At 58.0% G+C, this 19656-nt stretch overlaps 1 protein-coding gene across 5 annotated transcripts in view; it reads right to left on the bottom strand.

The window, feature by feature from the left end:
• INPP5A (inositol polyphosphate-5-phosphatase A) overlaps positions 1-19656 on the bottom strand; it is a 244174-nt gene that overhangs the window by 29163 nt on the left and 195355 nt on the right. For all 5 annotated transcript variants that reach the window (XR_008510733.2, XM_024253980.2, XM_054523088.2 and 2 more), the window contains 2 exons: positions 2470-2565; positions 2237-2311 (listed from right to left, as the gene is read on the bottom strand). Coding sequence is in view for 4 of the 5 variants with exons in the window: in XM_024253980.2 (XP_024109748.1) it covers positions 2237-2311; positions 2470-2565 (171 nt within the window). In the remaining variant the exon portion in view is untranslated. The remainder of the gene's footprint in view (positions 1-2236; positions 2312-2469; positions 2566-19656) is intronic.

The raw sequence follows: 19656 nt of genomic DNA, 5'->3' as shown, positions 1-19656 counted from the left end.
CCCTGAAATCACCTCCTCCAAGCTCCAGCAGCCATGCAGCTGCGAGGACGGCAGCCCTGTCTCCCTCCGGGGCACCCGCCTCCACCCAGAAGCCTCCTGGGCACCCGCCTCCACCCAGACGCCTCCTGGGCACCCACCTCCACCCAGACGCCTCCTGGGCAGCTGCCTCCACCCAGACGCCTCCTGAGCACCCCCCCTTCACGCAGACGCCTCCTGGGCACCTGCCTCTACCCAGACACCTCCTGTGCACCCCCCTTCACGCAAACACCTCCTGGGCACCTGCCTCTACCCAGACACCTCCTGGGCACCTGCCTCTACCTAGACACCTCCTGTGCACCCCCCTTCACGCAGACACCTCCTGTGCACCCCTCTTCACGCAGACACCTCCTGGGCACCTGTCTCCACCCAGAAACCTCCTGGGCACCTGCCTCCACCCAGACACCTGTGCTCCCCAGGCTCTCCCTGTTCCCCACTGACGAGGCCGGGGTGTGCCACCCAGGAGTGTCCTGTAGCTGGAGGCACCCTGGAGCCCAGAGTCCCACAGGAAGAGCCAGACAGGGGCAGCGGGAGCCACAGACAGGCCGCCCCACCAGGCCCTGGAGGCTTGAGAAGGAGGCTGGGGGGCTCCACCAGGTACAGGTGGTGGAGCTGGGGAGAGCGCCCAGTGCCTCCCACAGATGGAGCAGGAGGAAACCCAGCCTGCCTGGATGGAGAGAAGGGGAGGAGACCTTAGGCTTGCCTAGGCTGATGGGGCCTTGTGGGGACAGGACACCAAGGCCTGACCCCACCCAGTGGGGGAAGGGACCATGAGCTCCTGCAGCAGGTGAGAGGGACAGGCACAAGAGGCCCAGGCACCATGGAGGAGTGGGTGTCACGGGAGCCTTGGGCTCTGGGTTGATGAGGGGCAGGAGGCAGAAGTGACTTCCCGAGAGGACAGGAGCGTGGGGTCTGGGGGCCGTTGGGGAGGCAGCGAATGCCATCCTGGAGTGGAGGTTCTGGGCCTGGGACTCGGGGCTGGCAGTGTCCGCTGGGCTGGGCGTGCCCCTCTGTCTGGCACTGAGAGGCCCCAGCTCTTCCTAAGCACTTTGCATGCACTGACCCATAAGCCCCCAAACCCCACGAGGGGAAACTGAGGCACGGACACCTGGCTGGCCCAGGATGCTAGGATGTGAATGCAGCTGCACTGGCCTGGGTCCACCCGCCTGTGCTCCCTCACCTCTCCCACAGCCACTCCCCAGACAGCTTCCTGAGGACAGGGGCCACCTGCCCTGACGCAGCGCCGAGGGAACCACAGCTGGCTCAGGAGAGCCCTAGGAACCGATGCCAAGGTTTCCAGATCTTGGATGCTGGCTCCTTGCACATGGCATCACATGTGGCTTGGAATCGCCACAGTGGGCGTGTTTACAGAAATCAGCCAAGGCCGCACATGGGCCCCGGCCAGCTGCTGCGTGGTTCCTGGTTCTTTGCGCTGATAAACATTTGTAAATACATTAAAAATGGGACAAAAGTAGACCACAATAAAAAATAAAAATTGTAAAGAGAGTGCGTAGGCCGCCCCTCAGCGCTCGCCTACACTGATCCCTCGAAGGGAAGACTCACGATTTCAAAACCAACAGCAGGTCCAGCAGCCGGGGCTGTCTCTCAGTGGCAGGGGCCACCTCTCTGTGGACTGACCTGAGCCGCACGTTCCCATTGACACACACTTGTTTACACATGTGCTCAGGGACACACAGCGGCACACCCACCCCACAGAGGCAGATACACACTCACGTGCACATGTGCACACGCACGCACTAGTGCACACACACGTGCTCACACACAGACCCACACACAGCAAGTCTAGCGACGGGAGTGTGAGGAACCTGCTCCCTTCAGTCTCCCACTTCAGAGCAAGGCCCGAGGCCCCGCCGGTTCACTCTGAGACAAGGGGGTTTCCTCCCCACCCCACAGCACCAGCATCTCCCCTCACACATGTGGGGGTCTCTGAAGCTGATGGGTTGAGCGTCACGCTGCCCGAGGACAGGACAGTGACACAGAGCCTCCACCCAACCTGGCCCAGGGTGCCGGATGCACCCAATATGTGTCCCCAGCAGTCTGCCTTGCACTGGCTCAGAACTGAGCCCTGGAGGTGGCAGGGACAAGGCAGGGTGGTCCCAGGTAAGCAGAGGTAATGGGAAGGCCTAGGGGCATGGGTGTCCCAGGATGGGGGAGCCGCCACATCGGACCACAAACTCACCGCGGTGCCGTTGTTGTCTCGGAAAACCTCCTGGTTGAAGTAGTCGAAGAGTTTCTTTTCTAACTGGAGCATAACCTGTGAAGTCAGAGTGGCCCATGAGCACCTGAGCTCCCCGAGCCTTGTGCGTGTCCCCCAGCCCCCACCACCCCGGGCAGGCAGGGCAGCCCTGAGGGAAGCTGCAGAGTCCCTCGCAGGCCCCGTGTGTCACCCGCCCAGTCACAGGCCCCGCTCACCTTCCGGTCGTTGTCCGACTCACGAAATATGAGCTTCACCACTTCATTGGTGTCGGCAGCCCGGACCGTCTGCATGGTGGCTTTTGTGCAGAGCGTCTGCAGAAAGACAGCAACGGAGATAAGTCCCAGGGGGGCCCACCTGCCCATGGCAGCGTCACCTGACACCCCGAGTCAGTGGGATGGGATGGCTGGTTCCAGACAGCAGCTGGTGTCACATCCAGATTTCCACATCTGGGGTCAGGGGCCACTCCCGCAACAGCCAACCCTCACACGTGCGAAGGGCCTGAGGCCGGCTGCTCCCCAACAAAGGGTGGCCGCAACCGTGAGGCCACCCCGGAGCTGCTGCTGCCCACAGAGCTCCTTTGGGGCAAAAGCCAGAGCAACACCAGCAGGCGCCGAAGGCACAGCAGCACTGAGAACAGCACAGAGGGTGCCTGTGGGGGCACATGGCCGGCCTCCTCCCGCTCGCTCTCTCCCGTCCCTGAACTCCCTCGAGAGCTGTTTGACTGTGACAACGGGTAACGGCTGCAGGCGGCTTGACCAGGAACCGTCTCAACAGGCTCATCTGGTGAAGCCGACGTGGGAGGGACGGCTGAGGTCACACGCCTGCTTTGTGGTGTTAACAGGCTCAAACCAGGCCCTGGGGCGCAGGCTGAGGTGGGCAGGGGCCCAGAGGCAGGTGGACAGGACCCAAGAACAGCTCGGGCTCCTGCCAGGGTCCCGACCAGGAGGACCAAGGAGAGGGGCTGGGGCAGGAGTGCTGCAGGGTCAGGGTTGCGGCCTCTGGTGCCTTGTGGATGCTCACTGGCCTGACCAGCTAGGGGAAGGGGCAGTCATCTGGGCAGCAGAGAGGGAGGCTGAGTGAGTGCCAACCTCTCTCCCACACTGCATGGCTGAGCTGCTCCAGGAGGCACAGTCCTGGCTGGCGGACAGCCGGCACAGATCACTGCGAAGGATTGCATTGAGGCCTGTTTTGAAAATTCTTCTTGTCTTAACCTCAGTACAATGCAGGGAATGGTCACTGAGGGTCAGTCCCTAAAGGTAAGAGAGCTGGAGACCCCTACCTTGGTGGACTGGCCACGGGGAGCCCCTGGCCCCGACACAGGGGCCTTGTGGGCACTGAGCTCTCCGAGCTTGGCAGAAGTCATGAAAACAAGAATGCCTAGGACCTCACCGAACAAGGGAAGTGTGAGACCCACATCTGGGAGAAATCAAAGCTCCACGTGGACAGCGAGGGCCCGTGCTCACAGCAGGCAGAGGCACCCCGTGTGGACAGGGAGGGCCCGTGCTCACGGCAGGCAGAGGCACCGGCGCTTCTGCATCGCTGGTGTGGGTGGAGGAGGGCGCAGTTGCTGCCTTACACAAAAGGCCAGACTGTAGATTCCATTTACACAAAATACCCAGACATGGCAAAGTCGGAGAGACAGAGGCAGCAAGGAGACTGCGGGGGCCGGGAGGGAACTGACTGGGGCGGAGGCTGGAGGGATAGTCTAGAACTGGATTATATGGAGGAATAGTCTAGAATTGGATTATAGTTTGTGGGTAAATTATACCTCAATCAAGCTTGTTTTTAATAAAAAAATTTTTTTGCAGACAGGGTCTTGATCTGTCATCCAGGCCAGAGTGCAGCGGCGTGATCAAGGCTCGTTTTAACCTTGACCTCCTGGGCTCAAGTGATTCTCCCACCTCAGCCCCTCGAGTAGCTGGGACTGTAGGTATGCACCACCATGCTCAGCTAATTTTCTAAATTTTTGTAGAGACAGGGTCTCGCGATGTTGCCCAGGTTGGCTGTGAACCCCTGGGCTCAAGCGATTGTCCCATTTCAGCCTCCCAAAGTGCTAGGATTACATGTGTGAGCAGCAGCACCTGGCCTATAAATCTGTTTTTTTAAGAAAATAATATATGATTTTTGTTTTATAAAATGACAACTGCACCAAAAGTAACTTTGGCTTTAAAAATTTTTTCCTGAAAGGGCCCTTGGGAGCTGGTGCTGCTGAGGAGCACCTCAGTGCCCCGGGCGCTGGCTGGGGCTCAGAGACAGGGCTCAGGAGGACACCTCTGGGCCGGTGCCCAGCCTTCCTGTGCAGGTTCCGGGCATGCGCTCAGCAGGAACTGAGAGGAACTCTGGAGCCCCTCGGCAGCCCGACCCGCCTCTTGCCAAGATGCAGCGTCCACCTCCTGGTGGCTGGTGTGCAGCGTCTCAGCCTGGGCCAGGAGGTGGCCACCCGCTATCCCCAAAGCACACTCCAGGGCAGGCCATTGACATTCTGAGCACAGACCGGCTGATGGGGTCAAGCCCCCCAAAGTGGCTTTTGGACTCATGTGTCATAAATCAGTCTGGAGCCTTCAAACAGCGTGAGGATTAGAACAAGCACCCAAACAGCCACTCAGCAGGGCCACCCTGCCCACCCCTATGTCCCAAGGAGGTCCGGCCCCATCCAGATGCTAATGGGCTTAAGTGGCTTAAGCTGCTTTCCCTGAATGGGAGAAGGCTTGGCAGGCAGACGGCCATTGTAGCCACCCCAGGACGCGGCTCAGGAAATTCATGGCTCTGTCTCCTAAAAGGCATCTGCGGGAAACTGTTTAAAAACTGCTTTATCTCAGCACTTCAGGCGGGCTCCCAAAGGACAAACATCTGATGGACCCCAGAGCCCAGGAAGGGGCCGGCCACCCCCCACCCCTCCCCGGAGCTGCCTCATTCACAGGCTGTAAAGGAGTGATCAGGTCGGGCTGAACGGGCCAAAGCTGGCCTGTTCCCTTTGCCTTTCAATCCAGCAAAGTCGTGGCCACTCATGCGGAAAGCGGCCAGGCCAGGCCTTTCCGGCTCGCCTACTTTGGGAAGGGATTCTTCTCTTTTGAAAGGAGAAACAAATACCCTAAATGCTATGTTTAAAAAGCCATCTAAGATGTATTTCGTTATTAGTAGCCGCACGAAGAGGCTCTGGAAAGAGTGGTCCGGTGTGCTGTCTCATCCGCACTTAGAATTTAACGGGAATGCTGTGTGCCAGGGTCATCCACCCGTGTGTGGATCACGAAGTTCCTGCATTTCTTCTTATTGTTTGGATAACCAAGGAGGCATGCTGCCTGGACAGGGCGTCCACAGGCCCAGGGCACAGGTGTCAGCCCAGGAGAAGGGCTGTTTTCTGTGCAAGGAAATCACGCAGTCATTCTGATGTGCACAGAGCTGCATGGCAGGCAGAGTCGCCCCGATGTACACCTGTGCAGTTGGTCTCACGTCGGGAGCTGAATCTGTCCCATCACCCCCTCAACTGTCACGGACACTCTGCCACAAAATCCAAAACTCTACTAAAGGCAAACGCATCCTCTCAGACCCTGTCAGCCCAAGTTTTCAAATGCAACCTTCAAGAGCTGGTTTATAAAAACAAAAAGTTGTTCTGTACTCTCTGAAATGAATCCTCGCTGGCTGTAGCCTCCAGGCACTGCACGCACAGCCAGCAGGCGCCTGGGCTCCACTCTCTACCTGGAATCACCAGGTGTCCAGAGCGCCCTGCCTGGGCCAAGTGGACACACAGCCTCAGGGGCCCACTCAGGGCTCAGAAGAAGCCATCTGGGCACACGGGCGGCGTGCAGGCAACGCTGAGGCCCTACCCCAGGCTTGGCTTCTAGTCCTGCCGAGGCATCTCAGGGTAGGCAGGAGCAAGCCCCAGGCCAGGCTGGGTGGGCGGCACGTGTTGCTCTTGTGGCTGAGCTGGGAGCTCTCATGCACCCGCCTGTTCTCCAGGACACACTCCTCCTCAGGGGCCACCACGCCAGGGCCCACCATACCTGGGGCCACCACAGCTGAGGCCCACCACGCCCGAAGCCCACCATGTCCGGGCCCACCACACCCGGGGCCCACCACACCCGGGGTCTGACACACCGTGGGCCCACCACACCCGAGGCCCGGGCCGGGGCCAGTGCCAGCCGTGACATGCCTCACGAGGAGGAAGGTCCCAGCAGGGCCCAGTACAGAGGCTGCCCGGACTCGGGAAGGGAAAGCTGGGATCCCAGGGGTGCGACTCAGGCACTGGAAAAGCAATCAGGAGCGAAGGCTGGGAGATGCCCCTCCTGCCACACGGAGAGTCCAGTTCCCTGGTTACTCCCTGGTGGTCAACACACTCCCAGGCAGACAAGGGAATCCGTTAGTCACTGGGGCCACAAACCTCCTTCCTAGGGCCAGAGCCTGGCAACAGGGACAGCCCTAGCCCTCCCCTTCCCAAAGGGGAGGCGTCCCCAGGAGCATCGTGGCCTCCAGGAGCTTGCGAGGGGATGGAGGACCCGGTCCTCTGTGGCGGGCGGGCAGAACCACCTGCCCCAAGATCAAAGGCCAACAGGCCATGGCACCCTCCCACCGCGTCTCCCTGTGTACCCAGGCCCTCCCAGAACTGCCCAAGCTCCCCTGGAGCAGAGGCAAATGCACCTCTGTGGCCTCCTGAGCCAGCCACTGGCTCGGGCATGCCCTGTCCCCAAGCCTGTGCCACGGAGAGGTGGGCAGCCCGGGCGTCGCAAGCTGCCAGGGGCTGCACTGCTGGGCCCAGGACGGCACTTTCGGGAGGGACAATGGTGCCATGGTCTGTGGTGGCATGTCTACCATGGCGGCTGCACAAAGTGAGGCTGAGGTTGATCCTGACATTCCTCAGTGGATGGAAACCAGTCGGCCCTGTAGGTCGCCTCAGGCTCAGGGACAGCCTGGCCTCATGAAGCCTGGGAATCCCAACAACTTCTTCAACTTCTTGAGAGCCGTGTCCTCTCTCTCCCCTCAATGCGGGGAGCAAAAGGGTGTTCACAGTTAAATAAAATAAAAACGAACCACAAAGCCAACATTGCCCCCGAATCTAGAAACACCACAGGCAGCTACTAAGGGGCAGATTCTAGTGCGTTCTTAAGGAATTAAACCAGCCTCAAGAGAATAAGGCTTTTTTCCTTCAAACTGAGATCCCTTAAAGGAGACGGTATTGAAACCCTCCCATCTGCCTGACACCTATGGGCATATCCCACCATGAACAGAACGTCCGCCAACACCGATTCCATAGACACAGGGGCCAGCAGAGCCACAGTGTCCACCCTCCCGGGGGTCCTGGAATTCCTGATCTGGCCACTGCCTCGGTGACAGCGGCCGCTATGCTGTGGGAGAAGGGCCTCCTGGGAGGCCTGTGGGTGGTGGGGGATGGCTCACATGCTGGCCCCAGGACCAGGCCAGTTCCTACATACTCGGCTGCTGAGTAAATCCGTGGGGGGCTCAACTAACTTTTCTCATCCAACCAGAAGAAAAACCACCTTAAAGCAGAAAGCAACAAAATAAGCCCTCTCCTGAGGCCACGACCCCCAGCCCCTCAGCAGGCACAGAAGCTCTGCGGGTGCACCTATTCCCACGCCCAGCCCCTCAGCAGGCACAGAAGCTCTGTGGGTGCACCTGTTTCGCCGCCCAGCCCCTCAGCAGGCACAGAAGCTCTGTGGGTGCACCTGTTTCGCCACCCAGCCCCTCAGCAGGCACAGAAGCTCTGCGGGTGCACCTGTTCCCACGGTGGTGTCTGGCAGCTTGGCCAGAGCTGGCCACTCCTCCACCTCTGTGGGGGCCCGTCCAGCCTGGCCCTTAAGTGTCACAAGATACAGACCTGCAGGTGCAAATCCACTGTGGCTGGAGTTCTTTCTCATAACAAAAACTTCCTCTGTTCCAAGGATGGAATTCGGGACCACACGCTCAGCCATGGTCTGTCTGCACCAGAGTGAATGCACTAAAACCAGGAGGCTCAGACGTGGCCCCAGCCCACCTGTCCGAGCCCTGGGGCTGGCCTTGGAGGGTGTCCTCAGCACACGTGTGCACCCCAGTCCTCATCACGGTTTCCTGGGAGGGTAACGTCTGCGCTCCAGTGAGGCTGCCCGTCAGCAAGCTTAGCAAAGGGTGTGACTGCTGTGGGCTGGCGGGGGTGATGTGAACTCGGCCACTGACTTTAGCGATTCAGAAGTTTCCTCCCCACACGTGAGGAGGAGTAAGTCCAGTCTTGAAGAAAGTGCTGATTCGGAAGCAAACTGCCTCTGGCACTTTGCAGACATCTAATTGATACCCACGGGACAAATGAATGAATGAAGGGAGGGGCAGATCCCACAGCCCCAGGGTTAGGGTCCGGCCCTCCAGGGTCCGCACAAGGGGCTCGCCCTCACTCCCGGGCCTGGTCCCTGCTGGGGCTGAGTGCAGCGCTGGTGGGTGGCCTTGAAGACACATTTTACCAATTTTTCATGCTCACCCCTCTCAACGTGACCCTGCTCCTGAGCTTTTATCCTGCTGACAACTTCATGCAGAAAAACACGCAGACCTCTGATAGCATGAAATCAGAAACAAAGGCCGGGGACAAAGGGGGCGCGGGGCAGGCACAGGCCGGCTGGGTCGAATTTCAGCCACAAACAGATGTTCGTAGGAACATCTGAAAAGAAACTCTTGTAAAATAAATGGTCTTAAAAACAATGCCTTCAGCGGTTAAATAAAGGGCCAAAGGACGCAGGATGCCTGTCAATGATAAATCCCGCCAAAGAGAACCAAACCGGCATCATGAATTTCAATGATGGGTTTCTTGGCTACCAAGGGCCCAGGTTCACCAGGGATTCCAGACCCCAGGAAGGAAGCATCGGAGCTGGGTGTCCCTCACGGTCCAAACTCATCAGGAGGCACTTTTTGCTTCACGGGGCTGTAATTTATGGAAAGCTGTGCCAGTCTCCAAAACTTCCCTGAAGAACAGCAAAGACTAAAACAGCAAAACCCTGCATGGGAAGCTCTGGCTGGACACAGCCTGACTGGGTGCCGACTAGATGCAACCGCCTTCCAGCTGGGGATGGCAGGCAGGATCTGAGACTAATGGCCAGCGAGCGAAGCTGGGGGCGGTCTTCTCGCTCAGACCTGGGGCTGACTTCCAGGGGCGGTGGGCACCCTCTCTGCTCAGGACAAAGCTGGGAGCGCTGCTCTCTGCTCAGGACTCAGGCTGACTTCCAGAGGCGGTGGGCACCCTCTCTGCTCAGGACAAAGCTGGGAGCGCCCCTCTCTGCTCAGGACTCGGGCTGACTTCCAGAGGCTGTGGGCACCCTCTCTGCTCAGGACAAGGCGTGTTGTTGCCTCTGAGAGTTGGCGCCACTATGCGAAGGCTTCCTCCTGCAGGGCAGGGCTGTGTTGGTGCCACTGTGCGAAGGCCTCCTGCATGGCAGGGCTGCGTTGGTGCCACTGTGCGAAGGCCGCCTCCTGCAGGGCAGGGCTGTGCGTGCTGGCCCAGGTCGGGGCTGCATCAAGGGGAAAAGGCCTCCTCCTGCAGGGCTGCGCATGCTGGCCCAGGTCGGGGCTGCATCAAGGGGAACACAGAGTGTGTTCTCGGGGTGCGACTCTCTGAGCTCTGTGTTCACACGGGACTCACCTGGATTCATCCAACAGGAACAGAACAGGCACCTGTGAGGAGCACTTCGCCAGCTCTCCTCGGCCCTGTCTGATGCAGCCTGGCTCATGAGCTCTAACTGGTAAGCTCCCAGAGCACCCACCCCTCAGGGCTGCAAGACCCGGTGCTGATCGGCATCTGGGAGCAGGACCCTCTCCAGGAGACTCGTGAGGACACCTCCTGTCCCACAAAGCTTTGACCTGGCCTTTGCTCTCCCTCAGGAGCAAGTGCCTTCTCTGTAAGTATGCATCCTTTCTGCAGAGGACGGCCACATCTCAGAAAGAAGCCATTCGTGGGTGCTGCAGCCAGCTGCAGTTTATATCAGCTATTGAGTAAAGCAAGCAGACAAAAGATTCTGACGTCCACCTCAGTTTACGTCGGCCATTGAGTAAAGCAAGCAGACGCGGATACCGACGTCCACCTCAGTTTACGTCAGCTACTGAGTAAAGCAAGCAGACGTGGATACCAATGTCCAGCTTCATTCCAGAGTATCCTCTTCTGGGCGTGACGAGGGCCGGGGTTCTGCAGAGTGGAGAGCAGCCTCCAGCTTCATTTGGGGGTATCCGCTTCTGGGTGCAATGCAGGCTGGGGTTCCGAAGATGAGGAAGCTCTAACTTTCCTGGCACAGATGCCGAGAAGTTCCTGTGGTGTGAACCTGCAGCGTTTGTCCAGCAGGAACCAGATTGAGACCAACCACTTGTGACCCACAGACACAGAGCTGCCCGCTGTTGGGCTGCAGAGATCTGGCCAGCCCATCTCATGCTGTCAACCCAAGACAGGCTGTGTCCCTTTCTTTATTTATCTCTATTTTTACGTTTTTGAGACAGGGTCCTCCTCTGTTGGCCAGGATGGAGTGCAGTGATACAATCATGGCTGGCTCACTGCAGCCTCGACCTCCGGGCTCAAGCAATCCTCCCGCCTCAGCCTCCTGAGACTCTGGGACTACAGGCGTGCCCCAAAATGCCTGGCTAATTTTACCTTTTTATTTTCTGTAGAGACGGGGATTCTCTATGTTGCCCAGGCTGGTCTTGAATTCCTGGGCTCAATGATCCTCCTGCCTCAGCCTCCCACAGTGCTGGAAAAGCAGGTGTGAGCCACTGTCCCTGGCCTTCCCCTTTCTTTGTAGGTGAACTCTTGGGGTTTCTCTCCTCCTCCTCCCCATCCTCCTCCTCCCCTTCCCCGTCCCCACCCCCCAACCTCCTCCTCCTCCTCCTCCTCCTCCAGGAAATCATTGTGACCTCAGCGAAGCCTGACCCTTGGGTGGTGAATGCTGGGGGCGAACAACGTGGACCCTGCGAGTGGCTCTCACTGGGAAAACTGACCAAAGGCGCGGCAAGTCACCAAGTCCCATCCTTCTTTATTATCCTGTCGTTTTTGGTTAAATTTTAACCAGAAACATGTCTAGAAATAAAGAAGGGTTATACACGCAAGTTCCACGTAGCCACTCTCTAGCAGCAGGGATGAAAGGAGGAAGTAGAAAAGGATTTCTAAAACATGGTTCACAACAAAAGGCCCGAGTACTTTACATGGGTTTTCCTTAAAACAAGTTAATAGGAAATCATTACGGTTTCAGTTTAAGTTTTTGAATGACTCTAGAAAACAGAACTGACTCCAGGGGATAAACATTTTCTATGCTACAAATAATTCTCCTAGTAATGGTGAATATGAATATAAATCTGTGCTCCTGGATGCGGCGCCACTACACCAACGTAACGCTTTTGCTGTGAAAGGAGAATTCATTAAGAGGCTCCCACCGCTCCTGCCCTCAGTGTGCCTGAGGGTCCGGGCCACTGCTCAGAACCGAGGGGGTACTTCCGTTACAGTTCAGAAAACTGCGGAGCCCGCTGACAAACCAGCACACAGAATTCCAGGTTGACTATTAGGTCACTGCAAACGGGCAGAGATAATTCAAACGCTAAGTTCTGACAAACGCCCCAGTCCTCTGGATATCCACCTGGGGAAGCATTACTGGTCCCGTGGGGTTAGCCATTTCTTGGTAACTCACATTATGGACGCTGGTGCAGGTCTTAGACATCGCCGTGCAGTGGGAAAGGAGGACAACCAGCCAATCCCTTCACAGGCGGCCCCGACATGCAAGTCCTGTCTTTAAAACCTGCTTCGTCCTGGGGACGCCACGGAAAGTGCCACGGAAGCCGCACCTCTGGAGTCCTCTGGCATCCCCGTTGGGGTGGACACAGGCGGCACCCCCGAACGTCAGTGCTCATCAAACATACACAGGCCAACGGACACACAGGGCAGAGACAAGGTCCTCAGACCCTAGAAGACGCCTCTGCTGAGGCCCCTGGGTCCTGGCAGGGGGCATGGCGAGGGCCTCGCAAGCACCACACCCAAGCCTGACGATCTTTGATGGAAACAGCACACATCATCTCAAATTAACTCCCGGAGGCTCCAGACTCCTTTCCTATGGCACACACAAGTGCGGCTTCTTGGAAGCGAGAGTGCGACTCACCCAGCCCCCAGGGCGAGGAGGGCAGCAGAGGCCAGAGAGCGCTGCGTCCCCCTCTGGGAGTGGTGGAGGTCAGGGGGCTGGCACTACAGCCACCACCCCCAAGTACTAGGGGCCACTAGGACCTATTAGCACACAGACCCACAGGGCAACAGCTGTGCCCTCCAGGCTCGACAGGCTGGGGATGTAGCAGGTGCAGGGTAATGATGAGTAAACCACCTTCCCGCTGCCTTCTGTCGGCACGCCCCCACCACAGGCCTCACACAGGCTTCTCCGGGGGCTGGGCCTGAGCTTGGCAGAGGGACCCCGGCCAGACTTGGTGTGGGAAATGTGCGGTGAGGCCGGGAGTCCAGGGTGGCAGGCACCAAGGACCCTTCCTCAGGGGGCACGTGCCCGTGCTCAGCCCCCAGTGAAGCCAGGAAAGGCGTTCTGTAAAGTGTGCCATGGTGCCAATTTCCAAGCTTTTTAGGACCAGGGTGGGCACCGGACACAGAGAATGACCATCCCAGATGGAATTTGAGGAGCTGAGAGCCTGGCTTGCTGGGAGGGCTGTGGGACAGGGTTTGCTGGGAGGGCTGCGGGGCGGGGTTTGCTGGGAGGGCTGCGGGGCGGGCCCTCAGACACTTCGCCGGCCTCCCTTACTTTGACTTCCCAAGAGAAAGCCCTTCTGGTGAACTCCATCTTCTCAAAGGTCTTCCTGGTGAACCCTAGACCCTAGGGGGACCCTAGACCCGAAGGGGGACCCTATCACTTGACAAAAGTGCCCACCATGAGGCCCTGGAGCACAGACCTCACTGCAAGCCCCAGGGCCGGGCACAAGGCCCTGCATCCCGAGCTTACAGGGTGCAGAAATGCAGCCAGTGAAAGGCGCTGTCATGGGGAGATGTTGGCGTCAGCATCGGAGTGGCCTCCCTCCTCTCTGTGTGCATTGTCAACGGCCACCCAGAACAACAACATGCTATAAAGACTCTTTCACGTCCTCTCCCAAGGTTGCTCCCGGACTCCAGCAGCCTGGCAGGCTCGGACACGGCGTGCATGGAACGGGAGTGGCGCCCACTTGCTCTCAAGCCAGCGAGAGCTCAACAGACTTTCTGGGAAGAAGGCGGCAGGTCTCTTTCTCAGGCTGTGTCTAGAACCACGCCGGGCACCCTCTGCTGGGCCCAGGGGTGGCTCCGCAGGACTGGCCCTGCCCAGTGGCAGAAGCACCTGTTGTGCCTCTCGGTGGCTCCTCCCGGACATCCCCAGCCTTCCACTGGCACAGCTGGACTTGGGGAGGGGGATGCAGCAAAGGGAGGGGGACACAGGACACAGAGCTCAGCCCTCGTCCCAGGGTCCCCTGTATGCTTCTCAGAGTCACTGATTGCTAACAAGGGAGCCAGGTGCGATGTGTGAAAGAGGAGGACAAATGAGGCTACACAGTGTCCGGGGTCTCCAGCAACCCCCTGCCTTGGCACGAGAGACCTGCTCTGTGCCCTACCTTTCCCATGGATTTCTTTTAATCCAAGGGCAGGCAGAGGAATTTTTAAATAAAGTATGAGCTCATAAAAAATATAGAAAAGTGCATTAAAGATTGGTGAACACACACACTACGGATTATGAATCAATTAGGATTGAGTCCAAAAAACAGTTCCTCTAACAGAGTCCTAGGGTAGACCGGACAAAATGCCACAGCGTCTTTTGTTTTTTGTCTTCTTTTTCTATAAAATGAGAAGATTCTTGGCATCAATATACCAGTTGAAAATATTGAGTAATATTTGCAAAGTGAACTTCCTAGAAAAAATCTCCTAAATATGAAGCCTAATGTCGTCACTATAATTAAGTATAACATTTTATTTTATTTTCAGTTGATGTCATAGGCCCTATATAGAAACAGACCAAATAAAAGTGTTTCTAAACAGAGAAATTAAAAAATAAATTTAATGATTTAAATTAGTGATTCTGCTGTTGCCATTGCTATTTTATACCAAGACTCTAGAATAACAAGTGAGTGAACCGAGCAGCATGGCGTAGCTCACGTGCCCTCTGCAGGTCCCCACCGCCCTGACCTCCACCTCGTGGCTGAGGAGCTGGCAGGGAGGGCAGAGAGGCTGCCACTGGCCCGCCTCGCCATCCAGGGCACGCTGGGCACGTGGCGAGGGCAGTGCCCCACTGGGTCTGCACAAGGTCTGTCTACACACTGGGTCCCCAGGTAAGATGAGAACTTGACAATGACTAGCGTTAGCCCACGGCAGCAGGAGGACGGGGCTGTGCTAACATTAACCCACGGCAGCAGGAGGACGGGGCTGCGCTAACATTAACCCACGGCGGTAGGAGGACGGGGCTGCGCTAACATTAACCCACGGCGGTAGGAGGACGGGGCTGCGCTAACATTAACCCACGGCGGTAGGAGGATGGGGCTGTGTGCATCTTTCCATCCATGCTGCTCTGGAGACAGTGCTGAGGTTCTGCAGGAATGTCACTCTGAGCCAGGCTTTCTGGGGTCTGTGGGAATTAGAAGGGACTCTCCCTGCCACCTGCCCTCTGGACACACACTGTGCCCATGTTGCCACACCGAGTCCGCTCATGGCTGCAGGATGGGCCAAATCCTGAATGGCACAAGGCTTTGGAGGGCTGTGCCGACTGCAGCCGATGCAGGAACATCGTCAGGCTGAGGAGTTGGCCGCCATGCTCTCAGTTTTTAGGAGCTCAGGCTTGCCCATACACAGGGCTAGCGACAGCTGCACAGTGGTCCCCGTCTGTCACGCCCGATGGGAGCTGCCAGTGGACACAGGGACCTGGCCTCTCCTGTCCACAGCCTCACAGTGCCCACTGTGCCCACGGCTGAGGGATCAGGGGGCAGAGGGGCTCAACAAGGCAGCCGGTAACCAGATGAAGTCAGAACTTCTCCTGGAGCCTGGCTGGGGCCAGAGCAGCCAGCGGGTCTCAGAGGAATCTGTGGGGCTGTGGGGGAGGCCATGACCAGGTGCGATGTTACCTACTGGCTGACAGCTGACCCCCTCCCAGGACGCAGTGCACACTAGAAGGAAGGACGCCTGGGCACCAGGAATGTCTGAGGTCTGGGCCTGGGCTTATGCTGCTGGGCAGCCTGGCCTTGTCTGCTCTTGCCGGCCATGGTCTCCACTGAACGGCAGACACAGCCTTTGAGGCAGGCGCTGGGATCCTGCCTTGCAGGCAGCGGTGGTACCCTCCCTGGTGCCCATTGAGAGCCGTGTTCTGGGAAGCCTGGTTCTCGGGGTGTCTCCTTGCGACGTCAGCCCCTCTCCGAAGACGGCTCCTTCTGGATGTCGATGCCCCCCACAGCCATTCCCCTGCAGGCCCAGCTGGCACCTGAGAATGTACCTGTCAGTGATTGGCAACTGGTTGTTAAAAAAGGCCACCAGCCTCCAAAGATGCATCCATCACTGTCACCGTCAGAGAGGTGATGGACGGCAGGTGTGGTGTGCGGTCGGGCCGCGCGGAGATGGGTGCGCCTGGCACTGCTGTCACTCTTTGTCACCACGGCCAGCTGTGCGCCCCAGCTGCCAGTTGCCACTGCGCGAGGCATGAAACACACACCCTCTGAACATCCCAGCAGCAGCCAGAGCCGCAGGCTGCATCACTGACTCGTGTGAGGATGCACGGCCCTCTTAGATGGCACACGACCGGCGTGTTTCATGTGTGTGGGTTTTAATTACAGTTTCCGTGGTGCCAGATCTGATTCCAGTATCATCTTTTCAGTTCTGCTCTGTGAGCAAGTCTGCATTAATCTGCATCTGAAACACAGGAGGCTGCACACTCCTGGGGGACAGAGTCTCTTCGCTTTGCACACAGAGCCTCTTTCACAGGCTGGTGTGGGGCAGGGCCGGACTCCCGGATCCGATCCTACAACCCTCCTGCCACCAAAAATCACAAGCAGGTCTCCACCTTGGGGTCTGAGAGCCTCCAGGGCCACCAGGCTGGTCCTCCTCCCAGAAGCCCTGCCCCTGAACTCTCGGCAGGGCAAACAACCCTGTATTTAATCTGCTGCTGCCAGCCTGGGTCTGCCCGGCCTCCCATTGCTGTGGAGATGGATTTAATTAACGTCTGATGAGTCTTTCCAGCAAGCCTGCCACTGAGGGTGCCAAGGAGGCGCTGTGAGCAGGCAGAGGAACGTGGCCGGCAGTGAGAGCAAGAGGATGACCCCACCAGCCCAGGACCGAGGGGGCAAGGATGGGCTGCTGTGGGTGGGAGCTCAGCAGTGAAACCAAAGCCAGGCCAGCCGTGGTTTCTGAAAGACCATTAAACTCACGTGTCCCTTCGTACCAACACCGCCCCAGGGTGCCCGTGCCACCGGGCACCGCCTGCCCCCAGCCTCCAGCATTACCAGAACACTCCATCAGGCAAGACGCTCTGCGTTGTGATAAACACGGCTTCCTGATGTGCTCTGGCTATGCACGACTGTGTCACTGTCCACAAACCTTCAGAACCGCGTATGTTTACTCTGACCCTGGGCAATCTGGAAACTACCCCAGAGGAGGGCACAGATGTCCCCACGAACCCGGGGTGCAGGCTGGGTGTGGCCTTTGCCAGCTCCCAAGGAGCCAGACTGCAGGTACCAACGTGGCCTCTGAACGTGGTATCTCCACCCGGGGGGTTGCGGAGGGTGGGGAGGACTGGCCTGCATGGAGCCCACAGGGTCTCACTATAACCCATGCTGCTGTTTGACAGAAAGGCTCAGAGGAAGGAAGGACAGGTGCTGGAGATGCACCTGCTCCACACGGCTGGGGAGCAGATAACATTTCTAAGCCCTCTGGGAGGCCCTGCTCGCCTCTGTGTGGCCTCCTCTGAGGGGCTCACCACACAGCTGTTCTGCCAAGAGGAAGGGCAGAGCCGATCTCAAGGACTGACACCCACCCCATTCAGGCCCCGAAGCTAGCTCCATCCGAGGACCCCGCAAGACACTCCTGCTGGCCTTTGACTCCGACACTCCCTCTCCTTTAAAATGCAGATGCTTCTAGGAAGGCAGAGAGATGTGCACAGACACTTCGGTAGGAAATCGCTCCCAGGCAGGTGGAGCAGAACTGAAGAGAGGTGGGGGAGGCAGCCGCCAGGCAAACCCACTGCCCCAGGCACTCCTGGTGCCCAAGGCCATGGTCTTGAGAGCAGGCGGTTACCCTGATCCTGGCACTGGGCCCACATAGCAAATGCACAGGACATACTTGCTGGACCAATGAGGCTGCCCACAAGGCAGCCAACAGTGGGATGCTCACCCACTCAGAACCTCAGCCACCCACAGGCCTGTGTGAAAAAGAACCCACTCATCTGAGCAGCTGGAAACGCTGCGAATCCGCACTCTGCTCAGGCCACGCTGAGCTGCTCCATGCTCCAATTCCTCCTGATACTTCCCAGCTGCAAAGAAACTGGAGGCCGGACCACAGTGTGAAAAATGAAAGCAGTATGAGAAAAACGAGGCCCTGGACCACAGGGATTCCTCATCCACTTTTCATCTGAGGAAGGAGAAGCGCACAGCCTCAGGGAGCACCGAGATCACTGGGCAGTGACAGTGGCCACTGCCAGGTGTGGTCCTGCCAGGACAGTCCAGCCCAGAGGTGATGCTTCTGCATCACACGAGAGCATAGCTGGCATCTCAGGCGCACCCGCAGTGATGCATCACTGGAGGCTGCACAGGCGAATGGCGCCGCGGGTGGCATGGACTGAGCCTGAATCCCGACCAGAGGTACCTGCGCAGCCCCGGTTCCCCAGCCACACTGAGCCTGGCGCTAGGCAGATGTGAGGAGACGCTGCCTGGGCCCTGGGCCTGACTCGCAGGATCTGTGCACTGAGGAGCTCCCAGGAGACTCGCAGGTCCAGGAGAGCCCAGGATCTGTGTGCTAAGGAGTTCCCAGGAGACTCGCAGGTCTGGGAGAGCCCAGGATCTGTGTGCTAAGGAGCTCCCAGGAGACTCGCAGGTCCAGGAGAGCCCAGGATCTGTGTGCTAAGGAGCTCCCAGGCACTCGTCAGTTCTTCATCAAAAAGCTTCATGTGGAAGGAAACTGCAACAGGGACGTGCCACAGGGCCAAGTGGAGATCGAGCTTATTCAGGCGCAGAGGCTCAAATCAGCCTGTTCAGGTGCAGAGGCCGGCATCAGCCTGTTCACACACGGAGGGAGGCCAATATCAGCCTGTTCACACGCAGAGGGAGGCCAGCATCAGCGTTTAGCACAGCCCGATCTGGTGCCGGCATGAGGGGTCCCCAAACACCTGCCCTCAATTCCTTGGTCCAAGTCAGCCTCAAAAGAAAATCGTGCAGAATTTTCTTTGGTTTCCACAAAATTTCTACGAAATGTTTTACAGTCAGAAACCTTTTTTAAAAACCATGCCATGCCAACTAGCAGATTTTGATTTTCCATAAGAGGTGCTTGGATGGTATTTTAAAATTCAATAATCCACCTAATTGGCACCTTAACTAATGCAGCTGAAATTAATCACCACCAACAAATAAATCTGGTCATTTTTCAGCGAGATTTATTTTTAGGTAGGGCTTTCAAAGAAACGTTTTCTGTGCTAGTGTTCAGTCGACCACGTGGCAGGAGACAGTCACTCCGGCGCTGCCTGCTGTCCTGGGCTGTACAGTGTGCCCCCAAATTCACGTCCACCCAGAGCCTCAGAATTGGGGCCTTGTTTGGAAATGGGGTCTCGCAGGTGTAACTAGTTAAGATCTCGGGATGAGACATCCTGGGTGGGATGGGCCCTAAGTCCATGGACTTGTGTCCTTGCAAGAAAAGGCCACATGAGGATGGAGGCGCAGACGGGGGTGATACGGCCATGAGCCAGGGCCATCTGGGCCGCCTGTGGCTGGGTGAGGCAAGGAGGGGTCCCCCCTGGAGCCTCCAGGAGCAGCGTGGCGCTAGGACACCTTGATTTTGGATGTCCAGGTTCCAGGACTGTGAGAGAATAAACTTCTGCTGTGTAAGCCACCCAGCCTGTGGTCCTCTGAGCCACTGCTACAGGGATCTCCCCACACGGAGACAGGAGACTCAGTGGGCAGGAGGGCTCTACCTGGCATGCACATTCCACATCAACTGACGAGCAAACAGAAGACAGGCAGTGACCCTCCGGAGAGCCTGCATGTGTCTGCAACCCATAGGGAGCAACATGGCCACGTGGAGGTGCCACGCAGCACTGAGGGGCCGCAGGTGACCCTGGGGATACCGCCCCTGCCCTGGGCCTCAGGGTCCTCCCCGTGGTCGGTTCCAGGGTCCTGTGACTCCTCACCGCCCCCAGCCCTCAGGAAATCCCTGCGGCCATGGGATCCAGGTGCTCAGCTTCGGGCCAGTAACTGTACCA

This window comes from Pongo abelii, chromosome 8, assembly GCF_028885655.2.
Source record: "Pongo abelii isolate AG06213 chromosome 8, NHGRI_mPonAbe1-v2.0_pri, whole genome shotgun sequence".
NCBI lineage: Eukaryota > Metazoa > Chordata > Mammalia > Primates > Hominidae > Pongo > Pongo abelii.
The sequence above is the reverse complement of the archived record's forward strand: the minus strand, read 5'-3'. Positions and strand labels throughout refer to the sequence as shown.